Here is a 21,116-nt window from a genome sequence, read left to right as displayed (position 1 = left end):
GCGTCGGTGAGGGTGACTTCGGATCCTACGTCTGTCTCTGTGCCGATTGCTCTCGTGCCGATGGCATCCGTGGTCTCCTCGGAGCTGGGGAGGTCTTCGGAGCCAGAGAGGTCAGCATTCGAGATAGTGTGCTGTCCCAATCTTCAGCTCCTACTAGGGGTACTGGCACTCTTCCCCCTAAGGCACCTACTTCTGTCTCAGCTCCGACTCTCTCCGTAAACAGCAGACACCCTCAGTCAGCCTCAGGAGCCACCGGCCCCCACTATTCCGAGACCTCCCCGGAATATCCTTCCGAGGGAGCCCCCATGGAAGAGGACTTGTAAGAGGAAGCATGTAGACTCCCAGAATGAGTTTCTGACCTTTGACACTGACCTCGAGGAGTCAGAAGTGTCCCCCAAGTCGTCCTCTGATGTCTCCTTCGTAGACATCCTGGAAATCCTTAAACAGAGGTGCAGCTGGCCCACTGTCATCCCTTCTGATAAGTCAGTGTACCTGAAGGCTTTCAGGTCTCAACCTTCAGCCTCTTGGATTTCTCCACCCTTCAAACTGATGGAGCTAGTTAGTCGAAAGGTGTGGGATACTCCTGATGCTGTGGAGCCAGTCCCCAGGAGACCAAATTCGTTTCTTTCTGCACCCCCAGAAAAGGATTTTTTGTCTAAAGGTGTTCCCGTAAATGCCATGATGGTGGCGGCGACCACTAAAGAAGGGGGTAGCTGAGACTACTTCTGTCCATCCGCCGAATAAGGAGTCTTGAACAATGGGCAGATACGGGAAGCATGTCTTCTCTTCAGTGGCATTTATCGCTGAACTACCTGACTCACTTTACGAGGCTTCAGAGAGATCTCCTTAAAGAATTAGGAGATTCTCTACAGGGTACATGTACTGAGGGAGTCCCTGACAAGATGTCTGCCCAGTTGTCCACCTTGAACTCTTATCGTCAACTCGTCCTTTCGGCTTATTTCGTATGCAGCCGATTGAGCGAGTAGAGCAGCGAGTTCAGGAATTTCCCTAAGGCATCATTCCTGGATATGTTTGTGTTACTTTGCGGAACCGTTGAAGTCTACCTTTACCAATGCCCCCTTCGGTTCCTCATTGTTTAGATCCAAGGTAAAGAACACTATAACCCCGTGCGAGCAAGAGGGAAAAACTCTCTCTGCCGTGGGAGTACATTTTACTGTTCCCTCTAGACCATATCGTAAGGGTCAGAGGGGCGGTCAAATGTGGTTCAAGAAGTCCCAGATGCTGTTCCAGGATGCACAGGGTGACTCCTGCTTCAGAGGCAGAGAAGGAGGAGGAAATGGTAGACATCATCCTAGAGGCAGGGGCAGTCTGCAAAACCAGGGAGGTCGCGATTCCTTTTGGGGCCGGCCTTACGAGCGCTCCTGATGTGGGGCCCGACTGTGCTTCTCTGGGGCCGTTCAGGGGTCGCATTTCTTTGTATCCAGAACCCTGACTGGGTATCACTCAAGACAAGTGGGTACAAAGAATTATTACCAGAAGTTATGTCATACCCTTTTCTCTTCCACCCTTTGTTCCCAAAAAGATCCCGGATGTTCCACCCAATCACAGGGATCAGACAACTGTGGAGGTCAACAAGTTGCTGTCAAAGAGTCATCCAAACCGTCCCAGCAGACCAAATATGATCCGGAACTTACTCCAGACTCTTTTTAGTGCCAAAATGTGCAGGGGACTGGAGGCCCATCTTGGACCTCAGCAGATTAAATGAATCAGTCGAGGGCAAGTTCCGGATGGTGACACTGCAGTCTATACTCCCTTTATTAGGGAAAGACAATTGGATCTGCTCAGTAGATCTCCAAGACGCCTACTACCATGTAAAAATGGACAGGATGTCGAGGAGTCATCTACGCTTCCGGCTGGGAGCCAGTCATTGCCAGTTTCGTGCTCTGCCCTTTGGTCTCACCACAGCCCCCAGGGTGTTCACCTAGTGTATGACTGTAGTGACAGCTCACCTGAGATGTCGAGAATTCCAGGTGTTTTTGTATCTGGACGACTGGCTCTTGACCTCCCCCACCAGGCATCTTCTTCAGACCAGGGACGCTACCATTCAGCTTTGTGCCTAGCTGGGAATTTCTATAAATTGGGAAAAATCTGCCTTATTGCCCTCTCAATCTGTGATTTTTATAGGCGCAGAGGTAGACACAGCAGACATGTTGGCTCGTCTTCCTGTAGAAAGGGCGCTGAATCTGGTTCTTCAAATTCAGCGTCTTTTTCCCCTTACGAAAGGTCAAAGCCAAGACTATTCTACAGCTTCTAGGGACCATAGCTTCCACCATATTACTAGTGCCACTAGCCAGATTACACATGGATTCTTCAGTGGCTCCTGTCGTCCCAGTGGTCTTTTCAGCACCTGCCATTATCTCATCACATTCTACTGACAAGACTCTTGCAAGAAAGACCTCCTTTGGTGGACTCTACCCAAGCAGTTAACCATGGGCACTTCATTTGTTCCTCCTCAACCCGTTGCCACTGACCACGGATGCCTCACAGATAGGGTGGGGGGGGGGCATTATGTAGACAGGACTGTCCAAGGCACGTGGCAAGATCACGAGGCTCACCTGCATATTGACATTGTAGAGATGAGGGTGGTGCTCCTGGCATTGCAAGCACTTCACGACCTTCTGCCTCTGGGGACTATTGCAATATAATCGGGCAACATGTCGGTAGTATGGTGTATCAACAAACAGGGCGGAACCAGATCTTACCCACTCTGTCGAGAGGCCATTTGAGTTTGGAAATGGGCGGTATCTTCCCAGCGTTTTCTGCTGGCAATGCACATTCTGGGGACAACCAACGTGATAGCCAACAAGCTCAGCCGGGCATTCATGATGCCTTACGAGTGGTCTCTGAAACCGGAAACAGTGGAACAGATTTTCCGCAGATGGGGACAGCCTTGCTGCGATCTCTTTGCAACCCAATCAATGCCAAATGCAGCAGCTACTTCTTCCTCATCCCCCTCAGGGGGGGTCACCGAGAGACGCACTTGTTCAAGATTGGCTCCTGGGTTTCCTTTATGCTTTTCCTTCCTTTCCTCTCATTCCCAAGGTTATTCAGAAAGCATAACGGCTGGGAAGCAAACTGATCCTCATTGCTCCTTACTGGCCTCGTCAGGTTTGGTTCCCCTTCCTCGGGCCTCTTCTCCTAGACGATTCTTGGATTCTGGACCCAGTTCCAGACCTGTTGACTCGCATGTCGAATTCGCTTCACCCCTCCTTACACACCCTCAATTTGACAGCGTGGCTGCTCCAGTTCCATCCCTAGTCAGGCTTCACGACTTCTCACCCTCCATGACTCATATCCTTACGTCTTCTCATAAACCTTCTACCAGGAGACTGTATTCCAATAAATGGAGAAGATTCTCTATCTGGGCGTAGAAAATGAATGTTGACCCTTACACTACCTCCATTCCAGTGGTTTTGGAATTTCTGTCTGAGCTTTTTCACCAGGGATCTGCGGCTGCCACTATCAGAGTTCCATTGGCAGCGATTTCAAATTTTCATCTAGGCTTTCAAGATTCTAATCTGATGTCACATAGGCTGTGCAAAACTCTCCTTAAAGGTGCCATCTTAAGACCCCCCCCCCCTTTGCCTCATGGGATTTAAATTTTGTGTTATCCAAATGAACTTCTCCGCCTTTTGAGCCTTCTCATTCATCCCCTTTGAAATTCCTGTCTTGTAAGACTTTGTTTCTGGTGCCTATCACGTCAGCCAGACGGGCATCAGTGTTACAAGCATTGTTTGTGAAACCCCCTTATCTGTTTTTTCACAAGGACAGGGTGTCCCTTCGTATTAATCCTTCCTTTGTCCCTAAGGTCTGTTCCCATGCCACCTTGAATCAATCCATAGAACTTCCGGTGTTCTTTCCAAATCATTCCAACGCAGCTGAATACAGGTTTCATCAGCTGGATGTCCATAGACAATTACATTTTTATTTACACCAAACTAAGGAAGTCAGATCAATTAATTATTTCCTTTTCCGAATCCAGGTCAGGCTTACCGGTTTCCAAAGTCACACACTCTAATTGGATTTCTAGCTGTATAGCTTATGTTTACATCTCTGAGGGTAGACCTTTACTCTTTAAAATCAAGGCTCATTCTACCAGATCTCAATCTACCTCTGCAGCCTTTCAAGCCAGGGTCCCACTTGATGATAATTGTGCAGCAGCAACGTGGGCTACCCCTCACACGTTTATTATTACTCATTACAAATTGGATTTAACCTCCAGGGGTAGAACATCTTTTGGTTCCACGTTACTCAGGAGTATTTTTCCAAGAATAGGGTGGTAGGGACGCTCTCCCATATGTAAGAATGAAGGAGGGATAGGTACTACAGAACATAAAGAAGTTCTGTACTCCCCATAACGTTCCATGTTTGTAGTCCATCTCGCTCTTCATTCTTACAAACCCACCCTTCTACCTCCATCCTGGAAGTACCTGGGGACAGAAAAATACTATCTTTTTTTTATGGAGATCTTTTAGTATTGGCTTCTTTTGTATATTTGTTATTGTCTCTTCTAGTTAGCAGCAAACAAGATCTGGGGATTGTACTGGTGCACCATGGGATACCTACCTAGCCACGAGCCAACTAGAAGACTTCCAGCTTGTAAATAGGCCGAATTTAAGAATGAATAGCGAGACGGACTACAAACATGGAGCGTTATGGTGAGTACATAACTTCTTTTTTTTGTAGGGGGGCAAGCCCCCCACACCTCCTACTAATTAAATATACCAACTCTGAGATTGTGCTACAGTGAGGAAAATGGTAAATATCCTGTTCTGTACTGTACGGCGATCTCCATTCAGAACGTTCAAAGTTTAAAAACTTCGATCTTATGGTCTCTGCCTTTTGAATTTCCAAGTTTTGAAACTTCAAACTTCTGAAGGGGATCCGTTTTTGCACATTTTTACTGTCCCCCTTCATAAGAGAGGCCATCAGAGCTCCTCAAACCTTCGGAGATGCACAGTGTGATGAAGCCATTTTCCTGCTAATCTGGCTGCTCCCTAGTGCATTACAAGACAAGGCTTCTAGGTCAGTCTTTGAGGGTTATGGGCCAGCTTGCTGAAAACCTCGTTGCCTTCCCATATTTGGTAGGAACCATTGTTGTTGTTGTGTCTTTCGGCTTTACCCGGTTAGGGGTCGCCACAACGGAACACCGGTCTGCTAGTGATTGGTAGTTGATTTTTTACGTGCCGAGTTACCAGCCCTGACACACAACCTTCAACGAAGGTACGCCCATTCACGTATGTCTCCACGCAGAAGCCGCTCTTGAGAATCGAACCGGACAGCATCTTACTGTGAGGCGACCACGCTACCACAGCACCACCACTGCTGGTTAATGATCCCTTATTCTAAAGGAATAACATTGTTTTGTTTTATTTCACATGTACTTTCCATGAGGAAGGCACCATATCTGATCTGGAGCTGTCCCAACTTTTGGAAGCTGGATGGGAAGGATGGGTGAATGGCTGATTCAGAAGTGTAATTGCTTTCTGTAATGCTGGGTAAATGTACAGTGTCTATTTATGTTTTGTGAAGATTAGATTTAGTAGGTACTTAACTGTGTGATGGGAAAAGTCCTCAAAGACCGTAGCTATTAAGAATTTAGTTAGCTTTGATGACTGTTCAGTGCTGCAGTATGAAGTTAAACCAAAGAATGGTAGGCTGCTTTGCAGGTACAGACATGCCATCAGATTTCCTTCCCGTCAGACATGAGCAATAATTGAATTTTATTTTTACATTCACAGGTATTAGTCCAGGTCTTCCTTACCCACCACAGTCACCACAGGGACTGCTAGGATATGGACAGCCACGCCCACCTGTGTTGGGTTATGCAGGCAAGTGGATTTTTTTCTGGGTGAGATAGAATTGGGTGTTAAGCTTGTCAAACTTCTGGAATGTTTAGTTTCAGTTCAAAACCATGTTGAGTACTGCAGATTTTTGGTTGCTGTTTAAATTCTGTGGGTAGCTGACTTTCCATGTAAAGCACCACTAAAGTAAGTTCCTAAACTTTCTAAAATGAAGCCCCCTGTTTGATTTTTTCTTGTAAATATTTCTAAGAAAAGCACTATTTGAATTGTAACATGTTAGAGGTTCAAGTTTTTGTTATGATAGAAATCCTCCTTGTATTCAGACTTTCAATGTATACCTGATTTTGATTGTTTTGCAGGTGGTCCTCCTTACCCTCCCAGTCCTTATGGAGGCCGTGGAAGTTACGATTTCAGAGGCCAAGGTTTTCCAGGCAAACACAGAAACAGGTTAGTATCTCTACAGGATGGCATCTAAAGTAAAACAATTTTTACAATTTACAAATGGACTAGTGCTCATTCATAAAGTAGAAATTGGAAAATTCAGTACCATCCAGAGACTGCAGAAAAATCATATCCTTCAGAACTGCACATGACAGTTTAGAACTGTGATTAGTTGTGATTTAATGTCAAATTATGATCCTCCTCTTTTGGGATCTTCGTTTACTTCAGACTACTTTGAGCATTTCAGACTTCAGCATATTCTCATTGTGTTGAAACAACTTTCCTTTGATTGTTCTTAATTATGAAAATTTACAGTACCACCTAGTAAGGTGCATACATAGAGCAAGCATCCCAGGGCCTGGTCATAATATGGTTTCTTTGGTACTGCATAGTTCCCAGAGATGCAAGAAGTTCAGTGCTTCATACTGGGTAGCAAGATAGTGTTTTCTTCCAGTCTTTGGACCTGAAGACTCTGAATTCTCTTTTTATCCTATTTCTCAGTCCCTCGTGAACCAGGCTTTAGGAAGGCTGTTGAAGTTGTTTGATAATGAAATCCAGGTATCTTTGAAGTAGGCCCTTGTAATGGCTTCTAAATTATTTTATATATAGCCTCTTAAAGTGTTTTCCATCACGAGGCTGTGAGTAAGGGTAATGGCATCAGACATTTCTGTATTAGGCGGCATAGTTTAGGCTGTCCAAGTTTAAGATGACAGGCCATATCAGAAGCACCTTTTGGGATAATCTCTTGGCTTGAGCAGGCTTCCCAAACCTTGTTTGAAGATCTGAAGCAAAGGAATTAGTTATTGACCAGGATTTAGGGCCTCTGTGATGCCTGTAGCTCCTTTTTCTTCCAGGCTATGTGTTTATTGTGAAACAGCATGTTGGATGAGGTATCCAAGCATTAAGCAGTTTGATGTTCTTCGTGTTTCACTGTTGCAGTCACTACATTTGGGTAATCTGCTGGCAGGTTGCCCTCAGTCGGCCTGATTAACAAAATCTTGGGTCCTGCGTCGGTTGCTGTCCCTTCTTCCATGACGTCAGGTCATCAGGGGTATAAAACATGCAGCCGACGCCATTACATCAGTCTTTCTTGCCGCACGGTGCCCGAAGCAGAAGCAGTTCGCAAGTGCCGGTCGGCCGACTCCTGAAATTTTCGTTTTTGAGTTTCAGAACCGAAGTCTTCAAGCGAAGTACCCCGTTGGGGAAACTTTCTTGCTCCTTACTGATGTCAGTAAAAGTTAATAATTGCATTACTTGTGGGAAGCAAATACCTCATGGTTTTTCATTTGTGCTGTATTCCTTGCCTAGGCCCTGACCACAACGTACCTTGCTGTCGGTTTTGTGCTTAATTTAATCAAAGCACTATTAAACAAATGTATATTTTTGCTTCTGAATATTTTGGCTCTCGGTGTAATTATCCAGAAATGTCATCCGTTAGTAATCCGACTACCGGAATACCTAAAAAACGCAAAGAAAAAGACAGAGACAGACCGTCTAGGTCCAAAACTGATGACAACGCTTTCCTAAGCCAGTCGCCAGTTCACCGGTACTCAGTGAGGTGCTTTCGCAGTCCCTGATACCTGCTACTTCTGATTCGCAGGCCTCTACTGAGACCCATTCGGAGTCCGGTATGCCGCGAGATACTTCAATTATGAACCTGCTGATGTCTCTACCTACCTTAGATGGGTCCGGAGCCGCTGTGCAGGCACCGGCTTCTGAGGGTGTTTTCAGGCCTACAGATTTGTATATTAGACCGACGCCATCTTCAAAACTTAGGCCAAAATCTAAATCTGTGTCTAAAAAACTGACGCCTGGGCCACATGTGCAGGCCCTTATGCCTAAAAAACAAATTATCAAAATGGCTGAAGATTTAATTACTCTGATCAGGGGTAGCCAACCCCCCCCCCCTTCTAAGAGGCCTAGGCAAGACATTGATTATGAATCTTCTGAACAGGATTCTATTTCTTCTGACTCGTCTAATGAACAGGATTTGTCTATACCTACTTATGAGGACTCTGATGCAGAAGATTCCATTCCTTCTGCTTCTCCCCCTGAGGATTTTTCTTTTGGGGAAACTTTGCATATCTTAAGGGAACATTTCCACTGGGAAAGTCAGGATTTCTCTGAATCTAAAAAGAGACTTAGGGATTTTCTTCTTCTTCTTCAGCAGTTTTTTCAGAATCTAGTATGGCACCTGATTCTCTGCCTCCGACTCCTTGTAAGCCAGACAGATACTATAGGGTTCCTGACTCCCACAAATTCCTTTTCAAAAATCCTATTGCAGATCCTGAAACCATTTCTCAGGGTCCCAAGGGCATTAAGGCCTCTACTGGTAAAAATCCTACCCCTTCTGATAGAGATTCCAGGCGCTGGATAGATGGGGTAAGAAGGTTTACACTTCTGCAACCTTGGCAATCAGCGCTTTGAACTGTCAATTTCTTATGCTTAAATATCAACAGCATATTATGGAACTGCTTAAACAGAAAATTATGTTAATTTCTGACTGTGTGGAAAATAGATTTACAGGATTTATTGCATTCAGCTGAACAAGTTGGAAAGCATACGTTGCAATGTGGTTTTGATTCTTTGGAGGCCTCCTGCAGGGCTGCTGTAACTGGGTCTGTGTTAAGAAGGCATGCTTTGCTCAGAGCAAACTCTGCCTGATCATGTTAAAGCAAAATTGTTGGATCCTCCTTTACAACAGGACTGTCTTTTTGGTAATAAGGCTGAAGAAGTTTTTAAAAAGATGGAAGATAAAGCTAAATCTATGCAAACTGTGAAATATTTCTTACAAGTGCAACCTCCAAGATTTAGTAGACACTGGCATACTAAGAACTGGTCCTTTCCAGTTCCTTCGGGAGACACTCAAGTCAAACCCAGACATTCCAAAGGCTCCAGGTTCAAGTCACAAGGGACCTTTAGAACAAAACAATGGGGTGCCTCCACCTCCAAATCTGGAACCAACAAGGCACCTCCCTATGGTAAACTGTCTCAGTGACTTCCCTCTACACTCACCAAGCACTTATCTTTTAGCCGCCCCTTTGGGGGGAAAGCTGGCACTTCATGCAAGAAACTGGCAACTTATAACCCAGGACAAATGGGTTTTAAATATAGTATCCCAGGGATACAGATTTCATATCCACACATTGCCAATCCCAAACGGATGGCCAGACCTGCCCCCAAATCAGTGGGCAAAGGCCCAGAAACAAGTTCTGTCCCTCATGAACATGGGGGCTATTCAACCAGTACAAGAAGAGGAAAAGGGACAAGGTTTTCTATTCAAGACTTTTCCTGGTACCTAGAAAAGACAAATCATGATCTACTCTAAACATTTCTGGACATTCCAAAATTCAAGATGCTGACTCTTCAACAGTTACTTCCCATGCTAGGCAAAGATGCCTGGTTGGTAACACTAGACTTAAAAGAGGCTTACCTGCATATCCCAATCAGGGAATCTTGCAGAAGATACCTCCTCTTCAAAGCAGGCTATTTGCATTACCAGTTCTCTGCACTGCCTTTGGCTTATCTACTGTGCCTAGGTCTTCACAAAGTGCCTAGCTACAGTAATTGCATTTTGTAGGCAAAGAAATATTCAAATATATCCATACCTGGACGATTGTCTAATTCATGCAGAAAACAAGGACATTCTTCTAAAGCATCTGGCATTTGTAAAAAGGGTTTTAACTTGTCTAGGATACACAATAAACGAAAAGAAATCACAACTGGTACCCTCTCAAAAAATTGCATTCCTGGGTGCAAGCTTGAATACAACTGCCCAGATGGCTTACCTGACGCCAGAAAAGCAAATTCAGTTGGTGACTTCAAACAGGTGGCCACAAATACCCTGCTATCTTCAAGAGAAATTCTGCAAGCCTTGGGGTTCATGGCCTCCTGCATTCTTCTAATTCCATATGTAAGACTGCATATGAGGAAACTTCAGTAGTACTTAAGTTTATGGAGTCAACATTGTCACAGTCTGGAAACAATGATTCCTATCATACCTTGCCTGAAACTAGAGTTCCTATGGTGGGCAGAGGCCTGCCACCAAAACAAGGGACTGCCATTCACTCCACCCCCTGCCGCCCAAACCCTAACTGCAGACTCATCAGACTATGCTTGGGGGGGCTCATCTGGCAGGGAAGTGCATTCAGGGCAAATGGACCCCAAATCAAATGCACCCTCATATCCATCAGAAAGAAATGCTAGCTGTACAGAATGCACTGACAGCCTTCAAGGACTACCTTCATCCAGGACAATTAATAATAGACAGACAACACCACAGTTAATGTGGTACATAAACAAGCAGGTGGGTACACATTCCTACCCCCTATGCAGACTAGCCATAGCATTGTGGAACACGGCCTTGACCTACCGAATACAACTACAAGCTCAGTACCTTCCTGGAAAGCTGAATACTCTGGCAGACGAACTAAGCAGAAATCTCATGGGCCCACACGAATGGAAACTGGAACCACGGATTTTCAGCATGTTGACACGCAAATGGGGGAGTCCAGACATAGATCCTTTTGCCTCACCCCAGAACTATCAGTTGGACAAATTCTGCACAAGAACTCCTCACAGAAAAGCTTGGAAAATGGTTGCTCTATCATTCATCTGGAAAAACCTATCAGTCTATGCTTTTCCCCCTCTGCTCTCCAAAGTTCTACTAAAAGTCAAACAGGACAAACCAGAAATTATTCTGTTTGCTCCAGACTGGCCTCGCCAACACTGGTACCCACTCCTGCGCAATGTGTCATACCTTCCACCGTGGCACCTGCCTCAGACCCCTTGCTTTCTCAGCAGAACAACCAAATTCTGCACACTCAGCTTCAAAATTTGAATCTTGCAGCATGGCTAATCACCTAACTTCACCTTTAGCATCCCTCAGCAAACCTGTGATGGCATTTTGGAGGCGAGAAGGCCTAGTACTAGAAAATCTTATGCTGACAAATGGAAAAGATTCTGTGCCTGGAACCAATCACAAGGAAATAAGCACAACAGCGCCCAGTATTCCTCAGATTTTACAATACTTAACTAAGATGCTTCACAAGGGCCTGTCCTTTTCTTCCATAAAAATCCATGCCTCTGCCATTTCAGCTCATTACAACACAAAACCTCCCCTCTTCTCTCATCCTCTGCTAAAGCAGTATCTCAGAGGGGCCAAAAACTTAAGACCACCCAGGAGAGCTCCAAACCCCTGCCTTTGACCTCAATTTTGTATTGGAAAAACTCACTCTCCCTCCTTTCAAGCCAGCTGCTACTGCAGACTTAAAATTTCTCTCCTGGAAAACAGCTTTCCTTTTAGCAGTCACTTCAGCTAGAAGGATTTCTGAATTACATGCTCTTATTACAGTGGAGCCTTTCATTATTTTTCATGTGGACAGGGTGTCTCTCAGGACCAATCCATTCTTCTTGCCTAAGGTGGTATCCAGTGTGGCTCTTAATCAGACCATTCATTTGCCAATTTTCTTTCCCAATCCACAGAACAAGAGGGAGCGAATTCTGCATTCATTGGACGTATACAGACAACTTAGATTTTACTTAAACAGGACAAAATCTCTAAGAAAATCTGAACAACTACTAGTGGCATTTGCTGCAGAGGGAAAGGCTATTTCAAAACAGACTATTTCCAAATGGATAAGCCATTGTATTTGTTTCTGCTGTGTATGCACCATGGTAAAACTATCCCCCAGGGGATCAGATCTCATTCCACCAGGGCTTCATCTACTTCTACTGCCTTTCTCAGAGGTGTTCCTACCAGAGACATTCTAGAAACTGCTACCTGGAGCTCAGTTCATACATTCACCAAGCATTACCACTTACCTTTCTTCTCTGTGGCTTTGCCACTGCTGTCCTGCAGGGCCTTATAGCTGGTCCTAATGCTGTATAAATCCATCCTCCCAGCCTTAGCTTTGGGAATCTACCCAAATGTAATGACTGCAACAGTGAAACACGAACATAGTACAGTTGTGTACACTTACCATAAATGTAGATGTTTGAGTGTATTCACTGTTGCAGTCCTGGTTACCCTCCCTCCAGTCCCCTGTTTTTCTCGTACTATACCTCTACTTTCTTTTACTAGGCTTAAAAGCCTTTTTGGTGTATTTGCTTTTGGTTGGAGGTATATTTTTGTGTTTTTAATTTTATTTTGCTCCCCATTAGGGGGACACCTGACATCTGGGGCAAGAAAAACTGATGTAATGGCGTCGGCTGCATGTTTTATACCCCTGACGACCTGACGTCATGGAAGAAGGGACAGCAACCGACGCAGGACTCAAGACTTTGTTAATCAGGCCGACTGAGGGCAACCTGCAAGCAGATTACCCAAATGCAATGACTGCAACAGTGAATACACTCGAACATCTACATTTATGGTAGATACACAACTGTACTTTCTACTTTGACAGGACTAAACCTTTCAGAAAATCTGACCAGCTGCTAGTCAGCTTTGCTGCAGGGGCGGAGGGCAAGGCCATTTCAAAGCAAACCATTTCTAAATGCATAGCACAGTGCATCCATTTCTGCTACAAACACCATGGAAAACCTACCCCACAGGGGATCCAGGTCTCATTCCACTAGAGCTACCTCAACTTCTACAGCATGTCTCAGGGGAGTCCCTACCGGGGACATCCTGGAAGCTGCAACCTGGAGTTCTGTTACACACCTTCAAGCATTACCACTTACCTGTCTTTTCTAAATCCAGAGCTGGATTTGCCACAGCAGTCTTACAAGGCCTGCAAGCCAGCCCTAATACTTCTTGACTGCCTCCACCATTCCTCAGCTTTGGGAATCAACCTAAGTGTGATGACTGCAACAGTGAAACACAAAGAGCATAGTACAGTTGTGTACACTTAGCATAAATGTAGATGTTCAAGTGTATTCACTGTTGCAGTCCTGGTTACCCTCCCTCCAACCCCCTGTCTTTTCTATACTTTCTACCTATCCTCTTTTTTGGCCATATCTTATGGCAGTGGTATTTACTTTATACTGGAGGTGTTCCACACCATGTGATTGCTTCCTGTATTGGGGGCTCCTGACATCTGGGGAAAGAAAAACTGATGTAATGGTGTCTGCTGCATGTTTTATACCCCTGACAACCTGACGTCATGGAAGAGGCGACAGCATCCGACGCAGAAATCCCAAGACACTGGTATTCAGGCCGACTGAGGACTACCTGCAGGCAGATAACCCAAGTGGGATGACTGCAACAGTGAACGCACTCAAACATCTACATTTATGGTAAGTGTACACAACTGTACTTTCTCTTCCCTCCACACAACATCCTTGATAAAAATCACCCTGGAAGCAGGATGTGCAGAAATTGCTACGTTAATCCTCAGGGACCCTTTGGGATCATTCCTGAGATTTTGGTTTGCAAGTTGTGTCCCAACTTTGAGGACTGCAACAGAGAGTCAAATGGTTCTGAACCTGTTTTCAGACCACCATGCCTTAGAGCTCCGCTGTCTTCCCTAGAAAGGCTACCATGGAAAGATAAAGGATTCTGTACAAGACTCCTCGTGTATGTACTTAATCTTCTTTCAAGGGGTCAGTGTAGACATGTTTTTTTCTGAAAGAAAAGCTGCTTTTGTTCCTCATTTATTTGAATTGTAATGGGAATCTCTTGTTCCATTGTAGACTTTTTAAGAGTTAAACCAGCACATCCAGTGTATTAGATTCCATATGTTGACTGTGCAGAGTCTCGTGACCTTTCACTGCTCCAGGCTGCCTACCTGGTGTTGCTAGAAATGGATGCTGTTTGGAAGATCAGCTTCTTAAATCCTCACTGGAAGACATCTCAGTTTGTTGTGGTTGTGCGCCAGTCAGCACAAAGTGTTGTTTGGGCTTAATTATTCCACATAATTCTTAGGTTGTTTGCTATGATAACATGCTTTCATGAAGGATTTGAGTGTTCCTCCACCCAGGCAACTGGTTTTATGATTATCCCATTCAAGGGCCATGTAGTAACTGTCATTGCTTGAGTTGTGTGGGTGTAGCTATTAAATGTAATTGTAAGCAGGTGGAAAACTCCACCTTGCCCCAACCCAGAGATGTTCTTCGTGTTTCACTGTTGCAGTCATCACACTTGGGATGTTCATCGTGTTTCACTGTTGCAGTCATTACACTTGGGTTATCCTGCTGGCAGGCTACCCGCAGTCGGCCTGAATTCCAAAGTCCTGGTCCGGCGTTGGTTGCTGTCGCCTCTTCCTTGACGTCAGTGCGCCAGGAGTATACAAGATGCAGCCGACGCCATTTTCTTCAGTCTTTCTTGCCGCGCAGTGCCTGAAGCAAAAGCAGTTCGCAAGTGCCGATCGGCCGACTCCTGAGATTTTCGAATTTGAATTTCAGATCCGAAGTCTTCAGTAAAGCTAAGTACCCCGTTGGGGAAAGTTTTTCTTGCTCCAGACCGATGTCAGTAAAAGTTAATAATTGTATTTCTTGTGGGAAGCCTCATAAGGATTTTCATTCTTACTATATTCCTTGCCTAGGCCCTGACCACGACGTTGCTAGTTGTTGGTTTTGTGCTAGATTCAACCAATGCACTATTAAGCTTCTGTTCGATTTTGCTTTACATTACTTTGGCTGAAGGTTTAACTATATCATGCCATCGGAACAACAGGCGACCGAAGTTCATAAAAAGCGCAAGGACAAAGAAAAAAGGCAGGCATCCGAGCGCCAAAACCGACGACAAAGCCTTTTCTAGGCCAGTCGCCGGTTCGCCGGTTTTCAGTGAGGCGCTTTCGCAGCCCCTGACGCCCGCTACCTCAGAGCCACAGGCCACCTCCGACTCCCACGTGGAGACAGCTAGGCCTCTGGAAGCTCAAGGTATTGGGCCTACGGAAACGATTCCCTCAGATGGGTCCGGAGCCGCTGAGCAGGCATCGGCTTCTGAGGGTGTTTTCAGACCTACACAGCTTACTATCAAGACCTCTTCAACAGCCAAGGCAAAGTCTAAAACACCTTTAAAGACAAAGAAACAAGTACAGCATTCTCCTGGACAGTCATCCATGCCAAAGAAACAGATGCTCAAAATGGTCGAGGACCTAATTACTTTGATCAGGGGCTCCCACCCCCCCCCCCTATAAAAGGCCTAGGCAAGACACTGACTGACTCCTCTGACCAGGTTTCTATTTCTTCTGACTCCTCTTCAGAACAGGGATATTCTCTCCCTCCCTATGAGGACTCTGATGCTGAAGAATCTATCCCTTCAGCCTCTCCTCCTGAGGACTACTCTTTTGGGGAAACCCTGCACACCATGAGGGAACATTTCCATTGGGAGAGCCAGAATTATTCAGAATCCAAGAAAAGGCTCAGAGACTTTCTTTTATTGCCTCAGCACAGGCCTCTTGCTATCCCCCCTGTACTAGATATTGTTGATGACGTTTTTTCTGAATCCAGTTTGACTCCTGATTCTTTACCCCCTGCACCAGTTAAGCCAGATGGGTACTACAGGGTTCCAGATTCTCATAAATTTCTTTATAAAAACTCTGCTGCTGATCCAGAAATTATTTCTCAGGGTCCCAAAGGGGTCGGCTTCCACTGCAAAAACCCTGTTCCCCCGATAGGGATTCTAGAGCAGTGGACAGATGGGGGAAAAAAGTTTACACCTCTGCTACTTTAGCTGTAAGGGCTTTAAACTGCCAGTTTCACATGCTTAAATATCAACAATACCTAATGCCTTTGCTAAAACAGAAAATGCTTACAAGCTCGGAATGTCCTGAGAACAAGGAAATGCAGGATTTATTGCATGCAGCTGAACAAGTGGGAAAGCATACTTTGCAATGTGGTTTTGATTCATTAGAGGCATCTTGTAGAGCCGCAGTTACAGGCTCTGTCATTCGAAGGCATGCTTGGTTAAAAGAACAGAGTTTACCTAATCATGTTAAAGCAAAATTATTGGATGCTCCATTACAGCATGACACTGTTTGGTGTTAAGACAGAAGAGGTGTTAAAGAAAATGGAGGATAAAGCAAAATCAATGCAGACAGTAAAGGATTTCTTACAGGTTCAGCCACCTAGATTTAGTAGGAACTGGCCTTCTAAAAATTGGTCCTTTCCAGTGTCAGACAGGCCACAAAGAGGCAGATACATTCACCCAAGAGGCAGATCTCAGCCCCAAGGCTCATACAGACCTAAACAATGGGGTGCTTCAGCCCCCAAAGGTGGAGAAGACAAATCACAACCTTATAGAAAACAGTACCAATGACTTTCCTCTAAAAAATGCCAAGCACTTGCCTTTTGGCAGCACTCTTAGGGGGGAAAACTAGCACTTTTCTCACAAAATTGGCACATGATCACCCAGGACAAATGGGTACTGAATATTGTTTCTCAGTGTTACAGGTTCCACTTTCACACCCTACCAGGGCAAAAGGTATGCCAGACCTGCCACAAAATCAATGGGCAGAGGCACAAAAACAAATTTCTGCTCTCATGGACATGAGGGCTATTCAAAAAGTACAACAGCAAGAACAGGGGCAAGGATTTTACTCAAGACTTTTCTTGGTACCCAGAAAGGACAAAGCCTGGAGACCAATACTGGACCTCTCTATTCTAAATACTTTCCTGGATGTTCCAAAATTCAAAATGTTGACACTACAGCAACTTCTACCCATGCTGGGCAAGAAGGCTTGGCTAGTTACTTTGGACCTCAGAGGCATACCTGCATGTCCCAATCTGAGAATCTTGCAGAAGATACCTCAGATTTATAGCTGGCTCAATGCATTACCAATTCTCTGCACTGCCCTTTGGCTTATCTACTGCGCCCAGGGTCTTCACAAAATGCCTAGCACCAGTAATTGCATTTTGCAGACAAAAAGGAATTCAAATATATCCCTACTTGGACGACTGCCTTATTCAAGCAGAGAGCAAGGACATTCTACTAAAGCATCTGGCGTTTGTAAAAAGATTACTAATTTGCCTAAGGTACACAGTAAACGAAAATAAATCAAAACTAGTGCCCTCTCAAGAGATAATATTCCTGGATGCAAGCTTAAATACAACTGCCCAGATGGCTTATCTCACGCCAGACAAGCAAAGGCAACTGACTCATTACTTTCAAATGATGGCAACAAAGACCCAGCTACCTGCAAGAAAAATTCTGCAGGCTTTGGGCTTCATGCCATCCTGCATCCTGCTAATTCCATATGCAAGACTGCATATGAGGAAGCTACAATGGTATCTAAAAAGTGTTTGGACTCAACATTACCACAGCCTGGAAACAATAATAACTCATTTCCCTGCCTGCAACAGGAGTTTCGATGGTGGGCACTGGCCTGTCACCACAACAAGGGACAGCCTTTCACTTTACCCACAGCCAGGCAGACACTAACAGATGCATCGGATTATGCCTGGGGGGCACACATGGCAGGAAAATGTATTCAGGGCACGTGGCCCGCGGACCAAATGCATCTTCATATTAATCAAAAAGAGATGCTAGCTGTACAGAATGCCCTGACAGCCTTCAAGGATCTACTACATCTAGGACAACTACTGCTAAAGACGGACAATACTACAGTTATGTGATACATAAGCAAGGGGGCACACATTCCTACCCCCTCTGCAGGCAAGCCATGACTTTGTGGAACACAGCACTGACCTATCAAGTACATCTGCAGGCACAATTCCTGCCAGGAAAGAAAAATACTCTGGCAGACGAACTAAGCAGAAACCTCATGGACCCTCACAAGTGGGAATTAGATCCACAGGTCTTCAGCATCATAAGAAGGAAATGGGGATGCCCAGACATAGATCTTTTTGCCTCCCCTCACAACTGCCAACTTCAGAGATTCTGCACAAGGACTTATCACTCACAGGCATGGAAAGTGGATGCTCTATCATTCAGCTGGAAAACCCTAACCATTTATGCCTTTCCACCACTGCCTCTCCTTCCCAAGGTACTCCTAAAAGTCAGACAAGAGAAGACAAAAATGATTCTGATTGCCCCAGACTGGCCACGTCAGCACTGGTACCCAATCCTAAAGAGCTTGTCTCAAGGCCCAGCCTGGACTTTACCCCAAATTCCTCATTTTCTGACTCAACAAAACAATCTGATCCTGCACAGCCAACTCAGAACCTTAAATCTGGCTGCATGGCAAGTAATATAGCCACTCAGAACACACCTCTCTCTAAAGCTGTTATGGATGTCATTTTGGAAGCCAGGAGGCCCAGCACCAGGAAATCTTATGCAGAAAAATGGAAGATATTCTGCGCTTGGAACCAGGCACAAGGACTTGAACCACTTGTTCCAAATATTCCTCAGATTTTACAATAACTAACTGAGATGCTGGACAAAGGCCTATCCTTCTCATCAATTAAGATCCATGCCAATGCCATTTCAGCTCATTACAATACGGAACCTCCTATTTTCTCACATCCACTGCTAAGACAGTACCCCAGAGGGGCAAAAAAGATAAGAACCCCAAGGAGAGCACCGATACCTACATGGGACCTCAACTTTGTCTTGGAAAAGCTCACACTGCCTCCTTTTGAGCCAGCCAATACAGCTGATATAAAATTCGTATCATGGAAAACTGCTCTGCTCCTAGCAGTAACTTCAGCAAGATGAGTCCCAGAGTTACAGGCATTAATGGCAGTGGAACCTTTTATCATTTTTCATCCAGACAGGGTTTCTCTAAGGATAAACCCAACATTTATGCCAAAGGTAGTATCCAGTGTGGCTCTTAACCAAACCATTCATTTGCCAACATTTTATCCAAATCCCCAGAATAAAGGGGAGAGACTTCTGCACTCTTTGGACATACACAGGCAGCTACGCTTCTACTTGGACAAAACAAAAGCTTTCAGAAAAACTGAGCAACTGTTTGTAGCATATGCTGCAGGATCACAAGGAAAGGCTATCTCAAAGCAGACTATTTCAAAATGGATAGGACACTGCATTCGTTTCTGCTATGCACAGCATGGCAAGTCAGTGCCTAAGAATATTAGGCCACATTCTACCAGGGCAGCAGCCACTTCAGCAGCCTTTCTAAGAGGAGTACCAACCAAGGAAATCTTGGAGGCTGCAACTTGGAGTTCAGTGCACACTTTTACCAAGCATTATCACTTACCTCTTTACTCTAAATCCAGAGCAGGCTTTGCCACTGCTGTTCTGCAGGGCCTCATAGCTACTCCTAATCCTATTTAGACCCAGCCGCCCTACTTCAGCTTTGGGATTCAACCCAAGTGTAATGACTGCAACAGTGAAACACGATGAATATAGTACAGTTGTGGGCCTACCATAAATGTAGATGTTAGAGTGTATTCACTGTTGCAGTCCAGGTTACTCACCCTCCATCCCCCTTTCTTAGCTGGGGCTTATCTATACTTCTCTATCCTGTACAACCTATGTGGTGTATTTGCTTGTAGATAAAGGTATTGTTTTATTTTACTGTATGTTTTTATAAGCAATATGTATTGCCTACCTTCTTGGGGGCACCTGACATCTGGGGCATGAAAAACTGAAGAAAATGGCGTCGGCTGCATCTTGTATACCCCTGGCGCACTGACGTCAGGGAAGAGGCGACAGCAACCGACGCCAGACCAGGACTTTGGAATTCAGGCCGACTGCGGGTAGCCTGCCAGCAGGATAACCCAAGTGTAATGACTGCAACAGTGAATACACTCGAACATCTACATTTATGGTAGGTACACAACTGTACTTTCGTCTACCTGCAGGTAGCCCTCAGTCAGCCCGAATACCAGAGACTTAGTATTTCTGCGTTGGTTGCTGTCGCTTCAGGACTGATGTCAGGTCATCAGGGGTATAAAAGCAGGCAGCTGACGCCATTACATCAATATTTCTTGCCGAGGAGCCCGAAGCAGAAGCAGTTTGCTTGAGTGCTGGTCGGCCGCTACCTGAGTTTTCGTTTCCAAATTGAATCATCCTGAAGTCTTCTAAAGCTAAGTATCCCGTTGGGGATCCTTTTTTCTTGCTCTAACCGATGTCAGAAAAAGTTAACAATTGTCTCGCCTGTGGGAAGCAAGTACCACACCGAGAGTTCCATTCTTACCACGTCACCTGTTTAGGCCCAGACCACGATGTACCTCGCTGTCAGTTTTGTGCTTTGTTCAACTCCAGAACTATTCGTCAGTGGGCCTTTATTGTCGCTAAATACTTTCGCTCTTGATCTCAGTATTCCGAAATGGCTTCAAGTAAGCCATCCGACTACCAATCTTCCAAAAAAAATGTAAGGATAAAGACAGAGACGGACCGCACAGGTCCAAAACTGCCAACGACGCTTCCGTTAAGCTAGTCGCCAGTTCCCCCGGTACTCAGTGGGGTGCTTTTGCAGCCCCTGATGCCCGCTTCGATGGATTTGCAGTCCGCTACTGAGACCTGTTCGGTGTCCGGTATGCCGCGAGACTCTTCTTTGACTACCAAATCTGCGGATGTCTCTACCTTGGATGGGTCCGGAGCCGCTGTGCATTCACTGGCTTCCGAGGAAGTTCTTCACATTACCAATATTCGACACAAACCGATGACTTCTTTCGCATCTTCAGTTCTGTCTAAAACTACCGAGTTTCTAAGGCCAAGAGTACGATCTACTCCTAAAAAAGATGACCTAAACTCAAGCACCTGCTTCCTTGCCACAACATCAAATGCTTAAAATGGCAGAAGACCTGATTATGCTGATTAGGGGAAGTCGGCCTTCCCCTGCTAAGAGAAAGAGACCTGTCCCCAGTAGCTTTAACAGACCAAGAGTCCAATGACTCTGAGGTTTCTGAATATGAAGACGTGCCTTTTTCTGCTTATGAGGATTCAGATACAGAGGACTCCATTCCCTCTGCTTCCCTCCAGAGAATTTTTCTTTTGGTGAAACCCTACATACTTTTAAGAGAGCATTTCCACTGGGA

General features: G+C 45.2%; 1 protein-coding gene across 1 annotated transcript in view; it reads left to right on the top strand.

The window, feature by feature from the left end:
• Positions 1 to 21,116, top strand: part of SRRT (serrate, RNA effector molecule) — a gene marked incomplete in the record, with an annotated part of 984,080 nt that overhangs the window by 854,793 nt on the left and 108,171 nt on the right. Inside the window, 2 exon segments of the mRNA XM_044077005.1 lie at positions 5,763 to 5,852; positions 6,185 to 6,272. Of these exon segments, the coding sequence (XP_043932940.1) occupies positions 5,763 to 5,852; positions 6,185 to 6,272 (178 nt within the window).

The sequence above is a fragment of the Protopterus annectens genome, chromosome 7.part0, assembly GCF_019279795.1.
Source record: "Protopterus annectens isolate FY-2018-M chromosome 7.part0, PAN1.0, whole genome shotgun sequence".
In the NCBI taxonomy this organism is placed as follows: Eukaryota; Metazoa; Chordata; order Ceratodontiformes; family Protopteridae; genus Protopterus; species Protopterus annectens.
The sequence above is the reverse complement of the archived record's forward strand: the minus strand, read 5'-3'. Positions and strand labels throughout refer to the sequence as shown.